This window comes from Pelodiscus sinensis, chromosome 1 (assembly GCF_049634645.1).
Source record: "Pelodiscus sinensis isolate JC-2024 chromosome 1, ASM4963464v1, whole genome shotgun sequence".
Taxonomy (NCBI): Eukaryota; Metazoa; Chordata; order Testudines; family Trionychidae; genus Pelodiscus; species Pelodiscus sinensis.
Window position 1 is genome coordinate 294,843,955 of NC_134711.1, and position 26,599 is coordinate 294,870,553.

At 41.4% G+C, this 26,599-nt stretch overlaps 3 protein-coding genes across 25 annotated transcripts in view; 2 read left to right on the forward strand and 1 right to left on the reverse strand.

Moving 5' to 3' along the window:
- The window catches only part of SUPT20H (SPT20 homolog, SAGA complex component), a 60,277-nt gene extending 54,383 nt beyond the window's left edge, over positions 1–5,894 (forward strand). For 15 of the 23 annotated variants that reach the window (XM_075919134.1, XM_075919146.1, XM_075919143.1 and 12 more), the window contains 4 exons: positions 175–303; positions 3,886–3,991; positions 4,553–4,677; positions 5,371–5,894. In XM_075919134.1, coding sequence (XP_075775249.1) covers positions 175–303; positions 3,886–3,991; positions 4,553–4,677; positions 5,371–5,511 — 501 coding nt within the window. In that variant the 3' untranslated portion in view covers positions 5,512–5,894. The remainder of the gene's footprint in view (positions 1–174; positions 304–3,885; positions 3,992–4,552; positions 4,678–5,370) is intronic. The other 8 variants (XM_075919142.1, XM_075919153.1, XM_075919151.1 and 5 more) reach the window with 3 other exon arrangements.
- On the reverse strand, positions 5,823–24,755 carry EXOSC8 (exosome component 8). The gene is made up of 11 exons (XM_006120537.4): positions 24,422–24,755; positions 20,630–20,666; positions 19,667–19,730; positions 18,806–18,879; positions 16,669–16,714; positions 15,443–15,548; positions 15,311–15,356; positions 11,376–11,472; positions 10,368–10,488; positions 6,918–7,024; positions 5,823–6,028 (listed from the first exon to the last, which is right to left on the reverse strand). The coding sequence occupies exons 1-11, from the start codon at positions 24,655–24,657 to the stop codon at positions 5,919–5,921; spliced, it is 1,044 nt and encodes a 347-aa protein (XP_006120599.2). The 5' UTR covers positions 24,658–24,755; the 3' UTR covers positions 5,823–5,918.
- The window catches only part of ALG5 (ALG5 dolichyl-phosphate beta-glucosyltransferase), a 51,588-nt gene continuing 49,169 nt past the window's right edge, over positions 24,181–26,599 (forward strand). The window contains exon 1 of the mRNA XM_075919156.1: positions 24,181–24,375. The gene's annotated coding sequence lies outside the window, so the exon portion shown is untranslated. The remainder of the gene's footprint in view (positions 24,376–26,599) is intronic.

The following is a 26,599-nucleotide window of genomic DNA, read 5'->3' on the forward strand; positions in this document are numbered from 1 at the left end:
TCATGATTTTTATATACCTCTATCATATTTTATATACCTCTATTCATTATTATAGATTTTTAAAATATCTGCAAGAGAAGAGTAACTTAGTATCTAGATCTTTTTTGAGTTTCTCCCTGGAAAATGGCAGGCAAATGATTTTGAATTATGTCTTTTGTTTTTAATCTGTGACAGCTTCCAGGTGGTTCACTTATTTTCAACCCACTGCAGCAGCAGCAGCAGCAGCAGCAGCTCTCTCAGTTCAATCCGCAGCAGCAGTCCCAGCAGCCTGCAACCTCTAGTCCTCAACAACAGGGAGAACAGGTATGCCAGTTAGTCTCAGCAAGATTGCATAAATTCATTGGAAAGCTGTTGAACTGCATAGTTTACTCCAAATGATTGTACCTTTTGGGTGAGGAGTGGTTGATTGGAGTAGTTTAAAGAAAGAGAACATCAACGATACTAGTTCATTATATATCAAGGATATATTTTTGGATGGCAAAAATCATTCATAATTTCTGCAAGATCTTGGAATATCAAAATGAGTTTTGTTGCCCAGTTAGTCCACTATCCTTTCACCCCTGTATTATGACAATATTGAAAGGACTATTATTAAGGTTTGCTTCTAACAGTTTCTGCATTGCTTAACTGTGTATTAGTCAACAAAGAACTGACAAAGATAGTGGAGATGTCTGGTGGTTCATATTATGCCTTGCACATTTATTGTAGCGTGTCAAGTGCGTAAGTTTGTATGAATTCACTAGCCTTAAATTGAATTAAACATTCATATGATATAATGAAGGTTGAAAGACCCATTGCATTCTTAACTCCACCTTAACTTTCATTTTAACTTTGTCAGAAATACCTCCTCTTTGGCCTAAAAATTGTTCATTTCAGACCAGAAGAGCATTTTATTTTTTTAACATTCACATTCATATTGGGTAAGCAGACTTTTAGTTACAAAGTATTGGAAACTTTGCATATTTGAGTTTAAGTCAACATAACTTTTTCTATGACTTACCTTAAAATCAAGCTTTTTTTTAAAAAAAAATAATTTCTTATGTATTTAAGTCCTCCATGAAGACAAGGCTAATAAAATGTTATTTAAAACAGACGGCTCACATGGTGTTAATTGTGAGGAAGATCTCTGTAAAGATCTAGATATGTCTGTGAGTCCTTCAAAAGGTTACAGGATCAGTTGGAAGATTGTAGTTTTCTGTGGCAATTACAATTCATGGATTAAATGGTGTCTCTCCCTTTCCCCAGAAAATGTAGTAAATGGGCATTTACACAAAAGGTCTGAATCAGGTTAAGGAGAAAAGGAAGTCTCATGAAAAGAATAGGTTATAGCTACAGCTGGAGACCTGCCTCCTCTATTCCCTTGCAGAAAAGAGAAGGTGGGGAGTGGTGATGTTTTGACAGGGCACATAAGCTGGCCTTGCATTATGCAACACTAATGTGGACAGAAGCCAGTCAGTATGTGAGGGAAGGGTGTTCTTGCCCTCCATACATAGAACAATTGGATAGGAACTGTCATACTGCATCAGAATAGCGCTCCAGTTTGTCATTTGTTTTGATTCTCACTGTGACTTGTGCCAGATGCTTCACAGGAGTATTCATGCAACTCACTACTGTAGATCAGTGGTCACTAACCAGTAGATGGGGATCTACTGGTAGATCTTGGCGCCTCTGACAGGTGATCCTGACTAGTTTGGCCAAGAGGCTATCAAGTTTCAGCACTTCAGCTGCCTCTCCCCCCACTGCTGTGCATCTCCTGCCCTTTGCCTTGGAGCTGCCCCCTTCCTCTGGGAGCTTTCTGCTTTCTATGCAGGGCAATGGAGGGAGAGGAGAGGTGCTGATGTCAAGGTGCCCCCTCTCCCACTCTGTATCCTTTCTCCATAGAGCATAGAGGGGGCACAACAGGACTTGGGATGGAGTTTGCTGGCTGCTTTAAGGAGTGGGCCAGGGCCAGGGTAGGGGTGAGCCTGCCTTAGCCCACTGCACCATCAACCAGGAGTGCCCAGATGGAGCCCACATCCCAAACTCCTACCCCAGTCATGAAACCCCTCCTACACGCCTTGCCCCAAGCACCACTGCATCCAAACACCATCCCAGAGCAGCTCAGAGCCCCCCTCACACTCCAGATCCCTGAAAGACCAGATCCTGCACCCCAACCCTCTGCCCCGGCCTGATGAAAGTGAGTGAGGATGGGCAAGAGAGGGAAGATGTAGTGAGCAGGGGCAGGCCCATGGAGAAGGGGCGGAAAGGAGGTAGGGTAAGGGTATTTATATTTGAGAGAGATCTTGGAGTGCACTTAAATTCAAAAAGTGATCTTGTGCTCAAAAAGGTTGTAGACTAACCAAAGTTTCTTTCTAGCCCTGTCCATTAGTGCTCGGCTACCTCCTAGCAGCTTCAGTTGAGTTGAGATTTTTGTACTAGTAAAAGGTAGGGCTGCATTTGGCCCTTAAGTTATAGATTGTCATCTTGGATGATTGTGAATGGATGGAAAGCTGAGTTGGCAAGTAAAATGACTGAAAGGAATTAATCTTTATAGAGGATTTCTGTGTAGAAAAATCTAACCTCAGTCTATTCTCATATGCTAAGTTCCCTTCCCTTAAATCGTATCTGATAGGGTATTTGTTTCTGACTGTGTCCACAATGTAGCAAATTTGGGAACGGAAAAGTACAGTCTGCTCTGCTTTTGAATTCTATTTACCAGTGTAGTTACTAGCTCTTTTCTAGTCTTCCTGGAGCGGCCAGCGGCAGCCTTTTGTGTGTACTGATTGTGTGTACTGATTAGTCTCTGCCTTTAGCCAAGATACCTAATTCAGTTTGTCTAAAAATAATTTTATTTCAAATAATGGGAAAGAATCATCAGTAAGATAAATGTAAATACTACATAGAACATAGACTGGCACTAAGCTCACAAGATAACAGGACCTTCCATCTTGAACTGTCCTTAGAATATGTGCTAACTACATATGCTAAACAATCTGTTCTATCTTGCATTTTGCATGATGCTGGAGGTATCTTTCCCAGTCCTGGAGAAGAGCTTCATGTGCTCAAAAGCTTCTCTCTCTCCAACAGAAATTGGTCCAATAAAAGATATTATCTCACCCAAATTGTCTCTCTTATCAGGTAAAGTCAGTTTCCTGGAATCCCGCATTGCAGAAAAGTTCTCCTACAATGTCATTTCCATTTGCAGGGGTCTTTAAGCTGTTATGTGCTAGAGTGTGTGGTGGTGTAAGAGAAGACCACTGTAGTAGATGTATTCTTAAGGCACTTGGAATCCAACTGTTGCATCTGTTGTTTGTAATTACCTTGTTCTTTGATCAGTAAACCAGTGCTTAGGATTTCCTTGCTGCTTTCAGAATATAACAGGGGTTTTGTTGGTTTTTTTTTGTTTTGTTTTATTAACTGAAATGATGGCACAATGTGAAGATACAAATAAACTTCACTTTTTTCCTGATGTTTTGGGTTTATATATGACTCAGTGATTAGTATTCTTGCCTGTGGACCACCATTAAGTGCTACACAGATTCCTGGGGAATTAGGAGGAAATGAGCTACCACCTGATTGGATCTGAACTATAGTTACTACTCGTAGTTGTCCAAGGTACAGCCAGAGATCCCCTGGGACTTCTGTTTTCCTTCAGTCCTGGAAAACATTCCCCATCTATGTAAAACAGGTTATAGAATCCAAAATGATAGAAGAGCTATTATAAAGCACATAATGGCTGCTCTAAATAGTCACTCAGTTGGCAATATTTAACACTATAAAAATATAATCCATTTTTTAAAATGGGGAAAAAGCAGAACTCATATCTATTCATGCAGAGCTTTTGAATGTATGTATTCAGTGACACTGAAATTCCACAATAAGTATCAAGCTTCTCATTTTTGCCAGTGCGCTGAACAATGTCCAACAAATCAAGATCAAGCTTTATCTGCCCAGCAAGCCGCTGTTATTAACCTGACTGGAGTAGGGAGCTTTATGCAACCTCAAGCAGCAAGTATGTGTTTGCAATGTTTCCATCTGTTTTTTTGTAATGACAATGATAAATTTCATACTGGAATGAAGTTTGGTGTTTAATAGAAGCCTTTCCCTTACTCTATTAAAACAAAACATATATCAAGTTTTCACGACAGAGTGTGGAATATGTGATGCTGCACTTAATTTGATTTGCAAGTTAAAAGCATGCATTTTTCTGCTTGTCTTATTTGTGGTAGTTCCATAAATTGAATAGAATTTAAATCACATAGAACAATTTCTACCAAAACTGTAGAGCTTCTGTAACCAAACTTCATTAAGGAGTATTTCTTTAAAATGTGCTTTAAAGTCCACTATGAGAAATTTGTTTCGTGTCCACAAGCACTTCATAGTCTAATTGCATGTTCCAACTAACAGTGTCTATGCAGTGTATACTTTATTCTGTGGTTTCTGATTGTACTCTGAGACTAATTCTACTGATCCCCTTTCTGTTACACTCTCTTCCTATGTCTTCCTTTCCTACCCCTGATGACCTCCACCCAACCTCTTTGACCTGCCTGCTTTCCCCTTCTCCTTTTCGTAGTGTTGTCTCAGCTTGGCTCTGCCGTGAACAGACGTGGGCAAAGCCTTCCTCAGCAGAGACTCCAGCTCTCCTCTGCCTTACAGCAGCAACAACAAGCCTTGCAGCAGCAGCAGCAACAGATACAAGTAATCCAGCAACTTCGCTCTGATTGCACTAAAAAAATACAATTCTCAGCTCCAACAACAAAAATGCTACCCTTTAGACTAATACCATATGGAATTTTTAAAATGCTGCAGAGTGGCAAACTAAACAGTGAGAGATTGGATACCTCTTGTTCTATCAACTTGGAGCACTGAATTTATTTTTATACATTAAAAAGCCATCCACTTTCCTGATATGACAACATTCAAGGAGTGCTTGTGGCGCGATACTAAATAAGCTCAGCCAGGTGCCATTAGGATTTTGAAGCAAATAAGAGAGAAGCTCTGGCAAAGCATTCTTTAGTCATGTTATCCATCTAGGAAGTACATTATGGCAATATTTTTATTGCATGGATGAGGAGGAGACTTATATAGAGAAATCTTATCAATTTAAGTATTATACTGAATATCACCTGAACTAAAATGTTTACTGAAGTTGCTGAGTTACTGCAGTTACTGCGACAGACACAGAGGGCAAAGAAATATTTATGAAACGTTAAAAATGCTCTCAGCAGGCTTCTGTGCCACTGGTGCTGCTTGACTGTACTCCTTGTCCCAGTACGTGGTATTCCATTCCAGTGCTTTCTCAGTTGAATTATCCCATCTTGTTTTCCTATCCTGAGGTAAAAAGTAGCTTTAAATTTAATATAACAAGCTTTTTCTTCTTCTCCATGGCAGCAGTTGCGATTCTTGCACCATCAAATGGCTATGGCAGCAGCAGCAGCAGCACAAGCAGCTCAGCTACAACACCAGCAACATTCAGGCAGCCAGTCAAAAAGTAAAAGGAAGAGAGGCACGCCGACCCCTCCAAAGTCCTGAGTCTTGCCCTTTTTTATATTTAAAAAAATAAATGCAAAGGTGATTTTTAAAAATTAAGGGAGCTCAAAAATCAGTGTTTTAAATTGCTGATGGGAAAATGAATTTTTGAAGTTACACTGATATGTATAAACTGTATCAGGAAGCCAACCTAATGAAAAATAGGAATTTCGTCTAATAAGATAGGGTTTGGTTTTTGCAAGTCACTTCGTATTTTTAACAAGATGTTTTACCTTGTATTTTTTACCATTCAGCAGCACTGTACATAATATAAAGGTGATAAAACATTTTAGAAAAAATGAACTTTGTAAATGTAGGGTCGATAACTGTTTATTTAGTATAAAAGGTTTGTGAACACTGTAACAAATACAATTTTTACAAATCTATTTTGAAGAGACATTGCTGTACATTTATTTTACACTTTTTATCACTTTATCTATCAGCTGCTTGACTTCTTTGTGTCTTGTAACTGCCCGGGTTATACAGTCTTGAAGTTTTGCTGCTGTTAAGCCACTTCCACCTAAAAAAGAGATGTTAAAAACTACAAAATTGCAAGTAGTACCTTGATTTTCCATTTTGTTTATCAAATGGAAATGTTAAAAGCCTTTCAATCATGGGGAGTACTTCCCTGTTTAAGGCAAGGTGGTCTCATTTGTGATTCTCCTTAAGAAAATTTGTTTTTACTTTAGATCCGTGTTTCCCAATTTTATTTGGCCACAGAACCCTTTTCAGCTTAAAATAATTTCAAGGAACCCCTAGAGTTCCCAGGGTAAAATTTGGCAAGCAAAAAAAGCCCCGCCAGAACTGGTCGAGCAAAAAACCTGCAAAATACTGTCTCTTTAAGAGGGGACAGGGCAATCTTGCATTCTTGCAGAACCCTTACTTTCGCTTCACAGAACCCTGGGGTTCCATGGAGCACCAATTGGGAAACACTGCTTTAGATTATAAATATCAAATCTTACTAGCACAATTGGAAGGTCTACATTCAAGCTCCATCCTGTACAACAAAAATGGCTACAATTTATGCAAGAACAGTGATATTTCTTGCACCAACTCTTGCAAAATACAATACAGGTTGAACCTTCCAAATCCGGGACTCTGTGGACAAGCAACATCTGTGGTCTGACAGGGCCATGGATGTTGCTGGACCAAAGATCCCCAGAAGCCAGGAGAACATGGGGGCTGAGGATTCCTGCCTGGGCCAGCAGCAGCTGGGCAAGGAGCCCCAAGGAGCAGGGCCAGGCGGCAGCTAAGGATGCTGGTCTGGGGAGGTCCAACGTGTACTGTAGATTATTTTTAAGATGACTGCTGTGGTAATATTCAAGAAATAGTTCATCAAAAGGTGAATGTTACTTGTTTTGAGAGCATTTTTTTCTCCCTCTTTAACTTGTAGTAATTTTGCAAAATACCTGGCTTATTAACTGAACATAGTCTGCCTTCTTCATCCATTACAATAGTTACAGTTCCAGTTGCCAGGTCCTCCTCTTCTGCAGTTGGATCAACAATGAGTATTGTGCTTTTAAAAGAAAAGAATCCAGAGGGATGATGATTGTATAAAAGTTACTAGAGCTTCACATGCAAAACAATGAACTCGGGAAAGGTTCATCTAAAATGAATTTGCCCAAGGTTATTTAGGCTAACTTTCAAAAAGATTTTAATAATAAAGTATTTTTCACTGAATTAATTGGATGCTTCTAGGAGTACTAATGTCCACTGTTCTGTCATCAGGATGCTCTAATTTAAAGAACATGGAGAAGGTAAACCCTTACTGAAAATTCAGTGTTGAAGTCAAATGTGTTTGTGGGTTTATACGCAGAAATGAAATAGAGGCTTTAAAAATTTCTGCCCTAATGGGGATAGGCTGCAAAATGGAAACTGCAATTTGCAGCACTAATACATTTACTAACACTGAGGCCTAGTCTACACTAACCCCCACCATTGACCTATGTCACTTCAGCTACGTAAATAGTCAGCGGGAGCTGCTCTCCCATTGATGCGAGCTACTCTTCTTGTCCTAGTGGAGTACCGACATCAATGGGAGAGCACTCAGAGATTGATTTATCGTGTCAGCTCAATGTCTGGTGGATCAATCACCGCAACATCAATCCCCAGCATAGTGGAAACAACCTCTCAGATAATAAAACAAATATTTTAATGTGGGGACTGCATTCTGTAAATTGGTTTACTGTTAAACTAAGGGAAAACACTTATTTCTAATTGCTAGTTTGCTGTAGATGTACTTACAAAACCATTTCTTATTTGCATATATATATATTTAGTGAATCCCTTGAAAGAGAATCAAGGTTTATACATTGATCTACTCTATTGTTCAGAACAAGGAAACAATCCAAAACCCTTACAATAAAAGCTATTGATATCTCAAGACCAAAAGTTATTTTTTTCCAGAGTAAATAATGCAAAAATCGTAATACTTAAAGGGAAAATGGACAAAATTCTGATAAATATCCTTTATTCCACAGTAAAAATTGTTGGAACTATTTAATATCAAATAGTTTAGTCCTTCAGAAATCTATTCTACCAATGGTCTGATACAGACCCCAATTGAAAGGAGTCAATTCATAGGGTCGTCAATGGGACAAGATGACAAAGACCTCAACTTTTTACTAAAACCCACTAAACATTCAGTTTCTTCTCAAAATCATGGTCATTACATACAGCCTTATCCATGCCTCCGTACAACTTTTTTGAATGTGCAAAATGTTTATAAATAACCATGCAAATTATTATAATTGGGAATAGTGTGATTTCCCAATTCCAAACTGTTTAAAAAAATGTTTAAGTAAATATAATTAAATGTTATCTACTAACTATAGTACCCTCTGCCAAGAGAATGTATTTATTCTACATGTTACTTTCAACTAATTTTTTAAAAGTAGGGCATTCTATTTGGTAACACATTTCATATTTGCATTATAAAATTAGGGCAGTTGCCTGAACTTTCACAAAGTAGTGCACAGAATAACTCAAACTGAGGTACATAAACCGCCTCTCTCAGGATATTCTTCCACCGCCCATGGGTTGTTAGTAATGAGGTTAACCAGCATAAACATCTGCTTGTTCTACAACGGAGAGAATTCCAATGGAGGGAAGGTAAGAGGTTCTCTCATTATTCATTTTTCCAGTTCCTGATGGATGTTTTTGTGCCATCAAGGCACGCGTGCCTCCCCTCCCCCCAGGGTTATTACTAATTTGCACACAATGCTTTTCATCCAGAGTTCTTACTGATTAGATATTTGTACACCATGCTTATCAACAGGGCTTGACAAACCGCGGCAAAATCCATTCGCCAGCCCCACACCGCCGATGAACGGGGCGACCAGCTGAAATCTAGTCGCCATAGGCGAGTAGATAAATGGATTTATCGAGCTCTGCTTATCAAACTTCCTCCTATATTCCTGCATTTTACTGATATTAAGGAGCTGCATGTACATATTTTTAAGAGGACAGATACATTTCCATTTACTGTAAGTATTGAAAAGAAATGCAGCACGCTATCAACTCTGCTCTGCAGTTAGTTTTAGAACCTTTCTTATCTGGCAGTTTTTATATTTAGAAGTTTACACACTTCCATTTTACTACTGACAAGATTCTAGTGAAAATCCAATAAACAAGGAAGATTTCAAATAAGTCTTTCAGATTTCAAAATAACCTGGCAATGTGCAATCCTTTTAGGTCTAAGGGTGTTAACTTGGACAACTGTCTGAATTTTGAGTAATTGCCTTCCATCTTGTCAAGGCCAGAATAAACTTCTTTACTTTCTATTCTGAAATTGTTGTGGACTGTCGCTATGAGCTACTGAAAAATGGTCATCTAGTATGCCACCGGTATGTGTTTCAGCAGTGGATGTAGTGATTTCTTTGTGTTAGTAAAGCTCTTTAGGATGAAAAGTATACTACAACATGAAACCACACCCTCTCAAGTACATTTCATTGGTTGTAGGGAAATTTTGATAGCATACATTTTGTTCTGGGAGTCATTTGTTCATATAAACTATGTAACAGTTCAAAATCACCCCTGGATTATAATAGCTGAGGTCTGGTTTGTCCTTGAGGTATACTGACAATTGTATGAAGAATCTGCCACAAAAACTTCTTGGAAATTCTTTTTCACCAGGATTATATCGCTGTAGTGGGGCAGTTGTCACTGTGGCAAGCGAAGGGTCAAAGCAAGCCAGAGGGAGCCTGCTCATACCCCTCCAATCAGAGAGAGGTTTATAGGAAACCAATAAGACAGCTTGTTGGGGCAGACCTGTTATAAAGAAGTTCTCAGCAGAGCAATAGGCAGTTGTGTCCTAACCAATAAAGGGGAAGGTCTGGTTTGCAGGGCACATCACCTTGAACAGAGCGGACTCCACGGAGCTGGAGAGAAGCTCCTGCCTAATACCTCCCAAGCTAAGGGCTTTGATGCAAGGGCTGAGAAGGCCAGGACCCAGAGTAGAGGACAGGCTTAGGTCTCTCCCTCCTTCCCCCTTGCACATCACTTAGCCAATGCACAGCCTGGCCTTTTAAAGGACGTGGCTTGCTCCTGAGACAAGAGGCTAGACTGGAATTGCAGTTGGCCACAGTGGCAGATGAGACTGAGGACTGCTGATACTCCCAGAAGGGGCCAAGAATGGAGTTGCAGATATTACCAAAGGGCAGCATCCTGAAGAGGACGCCACAGTCCAGGGGATGACATGGATCCAGAACCAGAGAGCAGGGGCAAAGATGGACCGGACACCGTCCAGAAGCTGATTCGCTCCATAAACTGACTAACAAGCAGGAGATGCTGTGCCAATGAGTTGACCCCATTAGTCACTAAACAATTTTAAGTATACATTTTATCAGTTACCAACTTACTCGTCAAATACAGCAAATGATGTGGCAACTGGATGCTTTCTGATATTCAAAGGGTTTGTCTGTTTTAAATTAACTTCTGCCAAACCAGTTTCTTCATTTATAGTAACCGTTGGCAACTGTACTGGAAAAAAAAGAAGCCAATCAATTGTACGATCTTAAACTAGTTGAAGATAATTTGGACTTTATCTCTGAAGGGATTCTTTATGAACTAGTCTTTGTTAACAGCAATCTCTAGGGGCAGAACAATATCAATTCCTCTTGACTTCAGGCCCCGAATCAGACAATGTAGGGCACCTGTTTTCTGTATAAATAATAGATGCCACTCTTACCCTTTTTGAGACCATTATTTGGTTTTAAGGCAGTCAAGTAAAAACTTTCAATTGTAAACAAAACAAAACTGGAAATAAAACACACACCAGAATGGCACATTCTTCATTCTAAGTACAGTAGCTGTACAAAATAGTGTGTCTTTTTCCAGTGACTACATCACTTCACTCTACTCTGTGATCCTGCTTTGTGATCTCTTCAGTTATAAGAACATTTTAATTCTACAGATTTTTCCTGTTTGTATCACATGGATTAAGTGACTAAACACCACAAATAGGTAATACTTTATTTAGAAGTAGGAGTACTGAATATTATAATTCTACTTATGATCAATAGCGGAGTGTCCAAATTCTGGTATGCTGAAGGCAAATACCATTGAGTTGAAAAACTAAGCTGTACAGTAGAATGGCTATCAGTCCTATAATAGATTAATACAACAAGCAAGAAGCATATGTAAATAAGGTAGCCCACAGCCTATTCAATAACGTTTATACACATCTGAGCCATCTTTGTATTATAGCTTCAGTAGTCCAATAAAAAGATTGTGGTTTTAATTGTAGAAATATTCTGGTTTGGGGAAATTAAAATCAGCAAGAGTGTTCACCATGATTCTGATTTCTAACACCACATTTATTCCATGAATATAATCAGCTTAACAATTGTATGTTATAGGAAACTTACCATTTTTTAAAGCTGCTAACAAAGCAAATGTGCAGGCGTCCAAAATGTTTCCATCATAGTCCAAACATATGAGATCACAGTATAGAACCCAAGCAAGCTAAGAAACAAAGTTTACATGTGTAAAATTTGGTATCTCCTTTGAACTGCTGGTACCGCACTAATTCAAATTACAGGCCAATGGTAATACACAGTAAGTTAGAATATCAGCCTCTGATCCTTTAATATGATGAATACGTGGCCTTTTATCTTCCCTGCCCCATACCCTTAGCACTGCAATTTAGATGGCTCTACTTATCAAAAACCTCACCTGTTTCTGTGTGTACCAATACTGTATCTGCATCTATATTCGCAAAGATGAGCCGTGAATGTAGATACCCATGGATATAAAGTAGATAGGCACAGATTTGTGGGGCTCTACCCAGATAATCTACTCCAGGAAGACAGATTTAAAAAAATATACTAATTTTGCTGGTGAAAAGCAGTCAATATATTTTCACATTTCCAGATTATTAGGATTGATATGGCTAAAAAGTGGCTAAGGAAGCAATTGCATTTAGAGGGCAGCAAGGAACATTACACACATATATGCATTATGGTCACTTCATAAAAATGCCAAATTTTAAAAGGAGTGATTTTATGTCCAAAGAGCAATTTGTAGTCAGCCACTGTGCTGTATTTTACCAACAAAGAAAAGGACTTCTGCCCTCACTAGAAATCTATAGTTGAGAAATTCAATTAATATTTGATAGGGCAGAAAGAATACGGGGACTTTTTATACGGAGCTATACAAAACAAATCCAGCCTGTCAGTCCTTCATGAGTACTGGATCTGCAGTCTGAAATAAAGCTTGTTGTCGACTAGCGTGAGTAGCAATTAAACATGGCAAGAGGCATTTGTAATTTAATTTTAAAAATAAGACAATAGAGTGATGACTGATATAAAAATCTGAACTGAAGATAGGTGGATCAAAGCTGCAACATGGACCTCTTCTATTCTGTACCCAAAAAAACCCTCATCAAAGAAAAAACAAAACACACCCTGAAATTCAAAAAGGTTTAGTCATCCCTTTAGGAAAAGTGATACTCAGGTTTAAAACTGGTTGCAAAATTGTAAGTGTTTTTAACAAAAAAATATTTTTGAAAAATGTAAAACTTATGTTTTTTTCCCAAAAAATGTTCATGGAAATTCTTCAGGTTTTCAAAGAAAAACAGAAAGTTGGGGTTCAACTTGAGCAGCTTAGCATATTTTAAATATCTACAGTGCGTTGTTTACACTGGAGTTTTAGTTAACGCTAGCTAATTTCTGACAACACACCTTTAAATCTTAAGCCAAGTCTACTACTACTACAGGGAACGTTGAATTCAGATACGCAACTCCAGCTATGTTAATTAGCTGGAGTCGACATACCTTGTTTCGAGGTTCCCTGTTATCCCCACAGCAGGAGGCCGATGGGAGCAAACACTCCATTTGGCTTCCCTTACTCCTTGCAGTAGCAGAAGTAACAGCCATTGGTGGGAGCACTCCGGAAGATCAACTGTTGCAATGTCAATCTTCTGTTTAGTGAAGACATGGCTTAAGTAAAAATAAATTCCAAAGGGTAAATATACCCTTGCGTGCAGCAAGCCAGGCAGGCACATCAGAGAGGCATTCTTTACACCTCCCTGCAGCTTTGTTAAATTTGGCCATATAACAAGGTTATGGCCCTACCAAATTTACAGTCCATTTTGGTCAGTTTCAGCCACAGGATTTTTAAAATGATATATCTTTCATTATTTCAGCTTTTAAAATGTAAAATGTCATGGTGTTATAATTGTAGGTGTGCTGACCCAAACAGGAGTTGTTTGGAGGGGGAGTTACAAGGTTATTGTAAGGGGAGGGAGGAATTTCAGTACTGCCACCCATAATTCTGCACTGATAACCTGCCTTCAGAGCTGGGTAGCTGGAGAGCAGCGGCTGCTCCCCAGGAACTCAGCTCTGAAGACAAAGCTGCTGCCAGCAGCAACACAAGAAGTAACAATGGCATGGTATGGTATGGTATTGCCACCTTTACTTCTGTGCTGCGGCCTGCAGAGCTGGGCCGTCAGTTATCAGCTGCCACTCTTCGGCCACCCAACTTTGAAGTCAGCACAGAAGTAAGGGCAAGACCATAATCCCTAAAATAATCTTGTGACTTTCTTCCGCCTCCCCCACCTGTTTTGAGTCAGGACCCCCAGTTTGAGAAACACTGGTCTCATCCATAAAATCTGCAAAGTACAAAGTAAAAGCACACAAAAGACAAGATTTCACAGAGGGAGACCCAATTTCACGCCCTGTGATACATTTCTCACGGCCATGAATCTTGGTAGGGCTCTTCACAAGGTGCATCAAAACCACATTGGGCCAAGTGAGCTGACCAATCACTGTGGGCACAGGAAATGTCTCCTTGCCCCCTGCTAAGCACTGCCCATGTGGAAGGGACAGTGTTCATCAGCTTATTGGTTAACCTTCACGGTTACACACAGGCTCCCGGTATGCAAGAGGAGCTGGCTTAAAAGCCAGCTCCCCGTGCCCACCGGCTGCTGGGGAGCCAACTGCTCCCCTCCTCCTGTGCGTAACCGCTGAAATTTTCAGCTGTTAAACAGTTACTTAACTGTATTTTCACATCTCTAAGGAGGCAGCCCACGTCAGTCGGAGCTGACTGAGGAAGAGGAAGGTCATGTGCTTCAGCAAGACCTTTGACTCTCCAGTCTGTCAGGACCATGGATGATCAGCCGACTGTGGAGATTGATGAGAATGCTGAATCGCAGCAGCTTGAGAAAATGCCCAAGATGGACCTTATGGCAGAAAGTGATTGAGGCAAATGTATTACAAGCTAATGCTTGAACCCTTAATAAGAAATTTATAGCTCCATAAATTGGAACCTGATGGAGAGGGTGGACCTGGGTTCCCTTACTCCTCCCCAAACTTGCCATTAGACTGATGGTTTGCTGTGCCCTACTCAGAGGGTCATAGCACTAACTGCTTTTGTTTGCTCCAGCTAACTGGCTCATGGGCCACAGACTGAGCCTCCACTGCTATTGTCTGTTTGCTGTGCTCTGCCCCAAGGCTATGTATGGTCTGCTTGGTTGCGTACCACTGCCAGGGAACTTGAGTCCCTCAACCACAACTGTTTTACTGAACAAGGAATCCTGATGACCATGTGCTGGCGTGTACCAACCCTGCGCTAAACCAACAGGGGCAGTCCTGTCAACACACTGTGCCCTCTTGTCAGGCCTAACAGCTTTTACTAAATGCAAGATCCAGTGCTTTAAAAAAACAGTCAATTCCTATAGAAAAGCAGTTTTATACAAACTGATTACAAGCACAGGATTGCCATACTAGATGAGACCAGCAGTCCACTCAGGTATCTTGTCTCCTAGAGAGCTCAGAACCAGATGCTTCAAAGAAGGAACACAAATCTCACAGTGCGCAGATGTAGGATAACTTGCCCCTTGTGACAATCTCATCTTAATCTCTACTATTAAGGGACGAGTTTAAATCCTTCCAAAACTTGTTTCCTGCATTAACTATTTTATCTCTGGACTTTTGGGATACCCGTGTCAACACCCATTCCTTCTTCGGATCTGTCTAAGCTCTTGGGTTTAATGACATTCTCTTGCAAATGAGTTCTAGGATCAAAAACTACAATATAAGAATGTACTTAGCATTCTAGGAAGTGCACAAACAGCATGATGTTTTCAAAAATACAGTTGATACACCCAAGGATATTGATTTCAGTAGTCAGGTCACGTAACATCCTTACACTCTGGATGTAACCCAGAAGAGTGTGCAGGTATCAAGATTAACAAAAATCAATAATATGAGCCTAAAGACCAAGGGTTTTCTTTTAACATACTAACAAGTGTTTATCCGTCTTCACTCTGAGTCATTGTCATTAATACCAAACCTTTTCTTACCTTGCCATTTGCTATGCACAGATCTTCTTTCATTATTATTTCTGAGCTAAAACAAAATGACACAGATCATTGAGAAATACAATCTTTCCCATAATTGTGTTTATAATTTAACTATATTACAGTGCTTCTCACTTTTCAATTACATCTGCAATGAACTGGCTAGCTGCTTGAGCCTCTTCCCCAGGAGGTCCTGGGCGAAATCTTGATGAACAGAGAGGTGACAGATCCACATTGGGAACTAGAAATAAAAAATATTTAGTTATGAACTAAACAAAAACAGTCTGTTATGACAACAAAAAATGCATACAACAGTTTTAAGTTCTTAATTAGTACTTCTTCATGCATTTCCAATGAAAGCCAAGATCGTGAATTAATATGAATCAAGTCTGCAAGATTTTTCTTTCCAAATTACACAGTTACATATGATTCAGGGTACAGATCAATTATTAGTCAGTGTTTCATAAAGTAGCATGTACATTCACAAAATGAAATGGAGCTATACCTTTAGCTACAATACAAATAATTTTTATCTGTAATCTTCCTATGTAGATCTTGAACCACAAATAATTTCTTTATATGCCTAACTAGCTAAATGACGACTCTTAAGCTTTTCATCTCAAGAGTTTGGTTTTCCTGGCAGGACCCATTCCATTTTTTAAATGCCCAACTTGGCATTTTCGACATAAAAGCAGTAAAAAAATATTTGAGAACAATCACAGAAAACAGACGATAATCTAGTATTTTCTCCAATGACATCACATCTTGGAAAGATATTAAACCCCCTTTTTATAATGTAAACCCTTATATGGAAATGAGGGTCTGTGTGCAAAGAGACCTTCCAGGATCAGGGCTTACACACATTAGGGATGGGAACAGGTAACTAGGTACACAAAAGCAACCCCTTGCCCATGACCCGCAGCCCCAAGCACAGGGGTAGGGGAGCAATATCCTGCCTAATCAGTTAACGGGTTAAACCTAAGATAAACTGGCATTTTACATTCCTAACACACAATCAGCAAAGCTGTCTCCTCAGATATCTTGCTCCTCCCATTGTTTCCTAGTAGTCTGGCAGTCGGGAATGGAACTCATATCAAGAGACTGAAAAGGTCTCTAACACAGGGAAGGCAAAGCAAATCTCACCTGCGCCTCTGCCTTATGCTACTGCTAGAAACCTTCAATCTCATAACTAGTGCTCCTCAGCTAACCTGTCACCTACCTCTAAAAACCAGCTACCCACGCTGTTTCTGTGCACTGTAATGCAATTTTAATGTGATTTATTGTATTTGTTTTCAATTTTTACTGCACCCAATTCTTCCCAATGACACAAATAATTTCACTGAAAAAACTCGAAAACTTACCAATATATCCCTTATTAGATGACTCTGCTGGGGGTTCTGCAAATTCCTGTAAGAAAAAAAAGGGGGGGAGGGGTTGTATCTACAAACTGGTTTGAAAAAACTTTTTGAAATGTTACAAATCCTATTTCTCTAGGATTTGTCTGGCCAAAATGCTTTTACAAACCATGCTAGATTTTCCAGATACTCATCTTATGATCATCTCTTTACTTCAATGAATTACTTGATGTGATTATTGCAATTAGATTTACGACAGACACATTTATTAATATCTCCCTTGAAAGAGTTGTTTCATTATTAATGCTCACTAATCATCACAAAAACTAAATTAGTACACAAAAATAAGATCTTTGTTCTCTTTAAGAAGAGACAAAGGACTCTTTACACATGTAACAATGTGCGCGCGCACACACTCACTCCCAACTCTACCCTAATTCATTTGTTCAATTCTACTACAGTTTGTACCTCCCTTATCCGGGACTCTCTGGTCTGATAACATCCGTGGTTGAGCAGGACCAGAGTCCAGGTAAAGGGAGATCTGGCCATGGGGTAGGAGCTTAGCGGGGTGGGGGGCAGCGACTCAGCCTGGAGCCCCGTGTTTGGGTGGGGAGGCAAGCGCCGCATCGGGGAACTCCAGCCCTGGCTGCAGAACTCCGACACTGGCTATGGAGTTCTGGCCATGGCAGAAGCCAGGAAACTCCAGCCCAGCCGTGGAGCTATGGCCCCAGCCATGAAACTCCAGCCCCAGCAGCAGCCAGGGAGCTCAGGCACAGACCACACAGCTCTGGCCCTTGCAGCAGCAGGGCCACTGGGAGCTGGAGAGCAGTGTTCCCTCTCAGATTTCCCATCTGTGAGCGGAGTGAGTTTTGTCTTGTGCACCAATATTGACATCATGTGCACTTGTTCAGATGTGTGTCACTGTGGCATCTACCAGTTACTAACAAAATTATATATATTTATAAATCATTATTCAAGAAAAAATACTAAAAATGGATAATTTATAAAGTGCATGACTCTGGCACCCACCCCCCTGAAAACCACCCAGCTTGCTGGCTCTGCCCCCAACACACACTGCATGCCCCAATGCCTATGCTCCCATCAGGACCACACACAGCCAGCTCGTACCTGTATAGGCCTGGCTAACTGCCTACCCCCCACACACTCTATAGTTGTGCCTGGCCTTGCAATCTGCTCCCCCATATGCTACCAGTATATATGCCAGGGCCATGCTATCTGCACTCCAAACACAAAGAGACAGTACCTGGGACTATGGCCACAGCCCAAGCACCACTGCCCAGAGACCTGTGCCCAGACCCACTTCTCATCTGTTTCCCCCTGTCCTCCATCACCCAGAGACTTGTGCCTGGCCCCAAACTTGCCTGTTCTCCCCACCCATCACCCAGAGACCTGTGTCCAACCCTGCACCTCGCCCTCTCCCCATACCCCAGGATTTACCTGCGCCCGGTACCTCCCCCTACCACAGATGGCTGGTGCCTTTGCCCCCATCCAGCCGGCTTCTGTGCTCCTCGCTATCCTTGGCCCCACTGTCTCCCCCGCTGGTACCCGCACTGCCAGGGTTCCCATAAGGCAGCTCCAGCCCCAGCTGCCAAAGCAGTCTCCTGCTGCCCGCCACGCAGCTTCCCCAGTCCCGGGTGCCAGAGCAGTCTTCTGCCACCCACCATGAGGTTCTTCTGGCTCCAGCCACCAGAGCAGCCACCTGTCACCAGCCACACAGCTATATGGCTCTGGATAGGAAGTGGGCGGGGTGAAAAAAATTTTCTGTGTGCCCATGCAAGCATGCAGCTTATAGGGAACCTTGCTGGAGAGGTCCATCCCAGGGAGTGACAGCTGACTAGGAAGCAGTGGGGTGGAATTGAGCCCGGGGAAGGGGAGAGGGGGCAGTTTAACACAGGCCAGGAGATGAGAGACCTCCCCTGGTCTGGCAAATCCCCTCGTTTGGGATCGGTCAGGTTCCAAGGGTACCAGACGAGGGAGGTCCAACTTGTATAATCTTCACTTCTGAAAATAAAGCCTGTAAAAAAATGTGTTTATATATGACAGGCACATCAATTTCAACTTAATGAATAGAGAGCTATACTCTATTAACTATTATTTCTCAGTCTCAAAAATGTACACATACCGCTTTAATGCCACAAATTACAGTAGTATTTCCCAGCTTCACCAAGGCAGAACCATCTGCAGTAGTAATTGAACCTGAAAAGAGAGTGTTTAACAAAATCTCAGTCTTTAGACTTCTCAATTGTTAATTATTTAAAAAATGAGATGAGATAAAACTGGTTTAAAAATCCATAATGTTGGAATGTCCTATCCACCTACCCAGCAAAACTTCAGATAACCCTTCAAACAGCAACGGTTGGTTGGTTTTTGTTTGTTTCTTAGCTACCTTAATTCTGAATAATTACATAAACAATTGTATTTAATTGTGTTTTTAATTAGCAAGTGCTGAAGGATTCATTTTTTCTAGAATAGGAATTGACAAAACTGTATTAGATTGAAAATTATGTTTTTTCCATCTAAAATGGCCAAAGCGGCACAGAAAGGCTCTAACTGCCCCGATCCGGTCAGGAAGAATTCCCCAGCATAGGAACTGTGAAAGCCATAACGCACCTTCTTGCATTCCCCATGCAAGTCTTGATATAGTGGTGTCCAAAAAGCAATGCTGAAGGCAGGAGACATACATTCAGAATGGAACCACAGAGATTCAGGGTAATGCCCACAGCAGGTAAGGAAGCTATTATAACTTAGCTGCCTGTGGCTGTTTAAATTATGCTTTGCAGAAGGGAGTGTTTTCACTGGGTAACCTAGGAGTAAGAGGGTGCAGAGATGGCTTAAAACTATCCTTCTTCCAAGTGCAACATAGAATCTCCCCCTGACTAGTTCTGAACTCAAGCTCTGTGGGAACAGAACAGCCATTCATTAAAGACTCCAAGCATACTCTATTTGATTCAGTCACTATCACATCCTAATATTAAACACTTACCTATATTGACAGTGGTGGTTCTGAATTCACCTAGCTCCCTTCCATCAGGTCGGCAGTTCTCTTTCTATATATAAACATTAAACAAGTTAAGTTAAATTATATTTTGATGGTGTTACACAATCAATAATATATAAAAATAATGTTTTTATTTATTTTCAAACAGGGATTTGCAACGACAGGATCACTAAGATAAATTCAAAGATTTGTGTGCTAGTGAGCTTTTTTGGTCTAATTCAATCTGATCTGGGTTTTAGACCCAAAACTTATATTACTTCAAAAATTTTATAGTCCAGAAGGAAAAAAATCACCTCAAGGCTATATACTATACAGTATGCCTTTTGTACATTTAGGACACTCACCAACAAAAACAATACTTCATTGCAGTTGTACAGTGACAAAGCAACCAGTAAATTGTTATATAAGTGGCAATCTGTGAATTTTGTGGCACCATAAGAAATTGAGCCCCTGACCACAGGGAACCTAAGCCTGGAGCCTCTGTGCAAGGGGAGCTCAATGTGGGCTGTATAACGTCATCTTGGAATTTTCCTTTTTCAAAGATGCTGTCAGTGATATTAGTTTGGTATTACCTAAAATCTACCATACTGATTGGGCTCCTATTGTGCAGGGCACTTTACAAATCCCAAGACCACAATCCTGTATTCACTTAAGCACCTGTCTAAGTTTATGCACCTAGCAGTCCCTTCAAGGCCAATGAAACTAGTCATATGTGCAAAGGTGAGCAAAAACCTAAGCGCTCACAGGATCACAGCCATAGAATAAAAAGAACATGTCATGAAGAGTCTGAAAGATTTTCTTCTATGAAAGGCTTTCAGGAAAATCAAAACCCCATTGCAGTTTATGTATAATTTAAAGAAAGAAGCAGCAGAAGCACTGTACAAGAGTGGCTGTACAAGAAAATATGTATTTTAAGTCTATGTAACTTATGTATAATGTTTTACTCACCAAAAATCGCCTGTAATATTCCAAAGGTTCCACAGTTCTAAAATAGACACAAACATTAAAATTAATATGCATAATTTGTTTTACAAAGAAAAAGGCTAAGTAAAGTCAACCAGAAAACCAAGTGTCACATTACTGTTACAATTATCAATAGCTGAAATTGTTAATATGGGAAATCAAAACCCAACTTAACCATAAATTCTTTAATTAAATCCAAAAGTGTATATAGTTGCCCTAAGCATGTCTAAAAAGTCTAAATACTAAGTCATTTACTATAGCCAAACAGTAACAAAACATTTTATAAACATACAATCAGTATACTTACAAATGGACTAAGCCCAATGATGCTTAGACTCTTATTGATCAACTGCAACGTAGTCAGACAGACATTACCAAAAAACCTTCTAAATGTTAATTTTTTAAAAAAAAGTTATTTCATTGCCAATTACTAAATACAACTGAAAAACAATCTGAGACAGTTCACTCTTATTACCCATCTTAATTCAAGTAAGATTTACAAACCTCCTGTCTTCCCAAGGACTTTCTTCCCCTCCTTGCTGTCCAGCAGTTTTCCCCACTGTACCTAGGTTCACGTGGGCTTCTACACTAGTGTACGGGTTGACTCATTTTAAGACCAATTGTCTTTTATTTAAAACCATCTGCCATCACCCTGATTGGTCAGAGCCTTTTGTAGAAACTTCTCCAGAATAACCAGACATCCTCCCTACTTTATTCCTTCTGGCCTTATCACTTATTATGTTCAAGGCCTTCCTTCAACTTGCTAGTCAGGGCCTTTCTTTACAATCCTTCCTTACCCCAACAATGGGCACATGGTAAACTACGTTTTTTTTTCTCTAAAGAGGATATGCAAAAAATCCATAAACCTTTTTTAAGGAAGAGTTATTTTTTGAAAAAGGGTTTTTTCCCCTTTTTTCCTCTTTCAAAAGTGAGCTCGGAATTTGCATATCCTCTTTCGAAAATTCTACGTAGTCTAGTCATAGCCTTAAGCTTACTCTAATTCTTTAATTTTATACTTATCCTATATCTATCTGTGTTTCTTTGGAGCACCAATACATAATGCTTCTCTTCACAGAAGTTACTAAATACACCAATTTAGTAATTCAACATTATTTTTAACATAGAATGTAATGTTTCAGATTGTTTTCTGCACACTCCCTAAAATGACACAATTTTTCAAATCACAATAAAGTTGACCTAAGTTGCACAATTCCAGCTATGTGAATAACATAGCTGAAGTTGACATACTTTAGGTCGACTACTTGCAGTGTCTACACTATTCTGGTTTGATGGGATAAACTCTCCCATTGATTTATTTTATGCATCTTGTTCTAGTGGAGTACCAGACTCACTGGGAACACATTTGGCAGTTGATTTAGCAGGCCTTCACTAGACCCACTAAATCAACCACTGGTTGATTTATTGCTGCAGCATGGATCCACCTGGTAGTGGAGACAAAGGCTAAAACAGAGAACAGAAAAACTGAGAAGACACAATGTTCCACAACTAGAAACTGATACAACACTGTTTGCAGCACAGTTAATCTTTGACACAAGGCCCTCAAGTTTTGTTCAAACTAATGTTTTTGAAGACAAATTATGGAAAAGGTAACTCAGAACTTTTATTACATTTTCTAAGCCAACATAAATCGGACATATGTATGACAATTTACAAGCAGAAGGGTAATGTTAATGTCAGTATTCCTTGAGCTATCCCCAGTTAGCATAGACATAAGGGCTGTGTCTACATTGGCATGAATTTCCGGAAATGCTTAAAACGGAATACTATTCCATTTTCAGTTTTTCCGGAAAAGGAGCATCTACATTGGCAGGTTACTTTTCCAGAAAAGCCCTTTTTCCGGAAAAGCATCTGTGGCCAATGTAGACGCGCTTTTCCGGAAAAGAGCCCCGATCGCCATTTTCGTGATCGGGGCTTTTTTCCAGAAAAGACTACTGGGCTGTCTACACTGTCCCTTTTCCGGAACAGTGTTCCGGAATAAGGACTTATGCCCGAGCGGGAGCAGAATAGTTTTTCCGGAATAGCGGCTGATTTTGTACAGTAGAGCATCGTTGCTTTTCTGGAAATTCAAGGGCCAGTGTAGACAGCTCACAGCTTATTCCGGAAAAGCAGCTGATTTTCCGGAATAAGTGGCCCAGTGTAGACACAGCCAAGGGCTAGACCTCACTGGCTCAGGCAATACAGGCAGTCCCCGGTTTACATACAAGATAGGGACTGTAGGTTTGTTCTTAAGTTGAATTTGTATGTAAGTCGGAACTGGTACATATTGTAGGGGAAACTCTAGCCAAACATTTCTCCAGAGCTCAGTTTTATTCTCCCACACCTCACTTCCCTCAGTTCTTTATTCTTAAGCTGAGGTGTCTGCTGAGAAAAGCCACTCCGCGTTTCCCTGGTCTGCTGGGGGGAGGGGGGACGACGCGCTAGCTTCGCATCTCCCTGGTCTGCTGGGGGGAAGCAGCTAGTGTGGGGTTGCCTCACCCCGTTTGTAAGTAGGGATCCGATGTAAGTTGGATCCATGTAACCCGGGGACTGCCTGTACAATCTACTGTGCCCCATTTAAAGATTGAGACACACAGGAGAGAAGCAAAGAGAGTTGGATCAATGCAGAAATCTTTCTTTCCCAAACACCTGGGACTCCTTGTTCAATCAGTTCTTACACTTAACTCCCATTTTCTTCTAACTGTCCTCAGATGGATTCCTCCACTCCAGCAACTCTAACATTTGGTCTTCATATTGATTAGGAACAGATTACAGTTGCTATGATTTCTACCAAGACTTTTCCTCTAACATAGACAAAGACCCACATTTCAAAATGCCTTAGCTGGCTATGACAACTCACTTTTTTGGCAAAACATATGATGCAATGTAACTCAGAACCATAACTGCTGTAAGGTTTAGGGATGTGGGAAGAATAATGTATTTCTGTAATTCATTGAAATTGAAAGAACTTTTCTGTAGCAAACTGCAATGTTACATTGAAAGTGAATAATTTGGAGAGAGGGTGTAGTGAGGTAGAAAGTTGGTCTCTCCCTTAACACTGTCTGGCTGCTAAAGGGCACAGTCCTATTACTGACCCAAACCCTTAATTCAACAGCAGTTACAGCTATTAAGTCTTTAGTTTTGAAATCTAGATAAATTCAGATAGAATGAAATATACAAAATCTAAGAATTAAGTCAGTTTAAGAGGAGGGGAAAACCGAATGTTGATTTTACCATAGCGAGTAAGGGCCTCAATTACAATCCTATAAATAATTCTGCACAAGCATCGTGCTATAAGTATGGGGAGCCCCAGTGAACTCACTAAAATTAGTCACAGGCAAAAAAAAGTGCACGTGCCACGTGCTTGCAGGAGACAGGCCCTCGATTGCCAAGACCACGAATGACAAGCGGTGGGTGGACATGCTCTGCCAGGGAAAAGTGAGAGTTGGGGGGGAAGGGGCGGTGTATTTCGTCCCCGCCCCCACTCCCAAGGCGGGCTGTTGAGAGCAGGCGCTGCAGACAGGGCGGGGGGAGCGGCCCCTCACAGCCGCCAGGAATCGGTTCCCAAGCTCGGGCCTGGCAGAGCTCGGGGCCCGGCGTGCGGCGAGTAGCCACAGCCAGGGGGCGCCACATGAAGGCTAAACCCTCTGCACCCGGGCACCGCCCGACGCCGCTGCGACCGCCGGGCCTAAGGACTCGGCAGCAGCCTGGGCGAAGCCGCAGCTCCCGCTGAGGTGACTGAAGGCGAAGGCCAAAGAGCTTGTTCGCTCAGTCTCTTACTTGAATCCGGCCGCCATAGTCCCGCTTCCGCCCCTGCGCGATCTACTTCCGGTTCCGGGGGGGACGCACTTCCGTGCCCCTTCCTCCCCCATCTGCCCCTTGGGCGGATGCTGGCCGGGAGGGGCGGAGGTTTCCCGGCAGGGGGCGCTGTGGGGCCCGGGCGCTCTGAGAAGCGGCTCCTCTCGTCGCAGCGGTTTGTTGTCAGGGCCGCTTCCGCCTCGCTGGAGCTGCCCCATAGGCCGCGCCCGGCATGGAGCATGGAGCCGCTCCTGGCTGACGTGGCCGCCGCGCTCGCTGCCTTGGCAGCCGCAGCCCTGAGCCTGGTGAGTGCGGCCCCTGAGGGGCATCGCGCCGCTCACGGGGCAGCCCCCGACTCAGCTGAGAGCCCCTCGCTGGGCGCGGCCCCGCCCCCTTCCGCGGGGGGAGCAGCCCAGCGCCCCGACCGGCAGCGGGACGGGACCCCGGCGAGGGGCGCTGGGCGGGAGGGGCCACGCTCCCGCTCCCCCGCACGAGACTGCCTGGGGCCACAGGCTCGGCCCGGCCCGGATGGGCGGTCGCAGCTTTAGACCCGCTGCAGTGTGGGGCTGGAAGGAATCTCACAAAGCCCAGCCCTTCTCCCCGAAGCTAGACCGTGTAACCCCTCGACTGTCCCTGACGGGCAGGTCGAGTGTCCAGCACGCTCTTAATAATGGCCCAAGGTGGGGATTCCACAGCCTGCCTGGGAAGCCATTTCTCTTAATATCAAGCAGTTCTCCTTTGCTGCAGGCCACTACTTTTTGTCCTTCACAGGATGTGCAGAACAGTTGTCCCTTTTCTTACAGCCCTTAGCGTATTTGAAAATTGTTATCAGGTTGCCCCTCAGTCGTTTTTTTAAAGATTAAGCAAGCCCAGGTTTTTTTGTTATCTGTACTTGTAGGCCAGGATTTCTAAGCTTTTATATCATTTTTGCTGCTCTCCTCTATGTTACCTGTAATCATTGTAGCATTTAGTTTGAGGATAAAACTACACTTTTCCAATTTTAAGAAAAATTGAACCATTTAAATACTGTATTTTGTTCAAAGAATTTGGTAGCTGTGTTAGAGAAGCTAGCAGGACACATTAGTAAGTGCAGGCAGTGTGTGTGTGTTGTTATATGACATAGATGTAAACAGTCCCTGCCCCAAATTCATTACAGTCAAGAAGATGAAAATGAGGGGGTGTCTAGATTACATGCATCTGATGAAGTGGGTCTTTGCCCACGAAAGCTTATGCTCCTACACTTCAGTTAGTCTATAAGGTGCCACAGGACTCCTCGTCGCTTTTGTAGACTACATCTGTCTTTCAACAGGATCTTTCAAAAAAAGCTTCTATTTTCGAAATTACCGTGTCTAGACTGCAGTTTCACTTTTGAAATAGCGCTTTTTCGAAAGAGCACCATGACACAATTATGCAAATGTAGTGCAGGAAATTCAAATCCTGGCTTCATTTGCAATTTCGAAGTGTCTAATTGACATGAGATTTCAGACACTCTGGAGACTCAGAAGTAGGATATATGACATGCAAACATATTACCTATATATTTAATACATTTTTCTCCTCTTTCCTTCTTCACTTACTTTTGTAAGTCATAAGATTTCATTCCACAGAGATGTTAAATGATAACATCCATAGGGATGTTAAATTTTGATTAATTAATTAATCGAATAGTTGATGGGATTTCCATCGACTATTCGGTTAGTCGATAAGAACGTCCATGTTCCACCTTTGAAATGCACAAGAGCCCCCAAAGGACTCCCTGCTATGAAAGAGGCAGCAAGGGGGCGGAAGCGACTAGTCAACTAGTGTGTCGACTATTCGCTAACTTTTGCTTATCGGATAGTCGATTAATCACTTACATCCGTAATTCCACAGTTACTGAAGTTTATGATTACTGCAAATTATGGTGGCCTATCTCTTAATTCAGCAGTATTTCTTTCTAGTTAGTCTGCTCGTAGTGGTAGTGTTGTGTGAGTTATATGTGTGTGTGTATGGTATTTTTAATGGAAAACAAAAGTTGTTACTTAATTGCATTATTTAATATCAGTTTTATATGTGATAAGATTTGCTTCTTGTATGGACTTGCTTAATATTAGAGATGTTGCTGCTAATGCTTGCTATGCTCTAGATTTTTAGTTAATTATCAACTAATGCAGTGGGTAT

What these genes read in the sequence shown, in the direction of transcription:
- EXOSC8 (XM_006120537.4), bottom strand. Translation starts at nt 24,657, where the DNA reads ATGGGGCAGCTCCAGCGAGGCGGAAGCGGCCCTGACAACAAACCGCTG. An exon ending in AATATTACAGGCGATTTTTG is followed by an intron (nt 19,731 to 20,629) that starts GTGAGTAAAACA and finishes GTTTATATATAG; the next exon opens with AAAGAGAACTGCCGACCTGA. An exon ending in AACCACCACTGTCAATATAG is followed by an intron (nt 18,880 to 19,666) that starts GTAAGTGTTTAA and finishes CTCTCTTTTCAG; the next exon opens with GTTCAATTACTACTGCAGAT.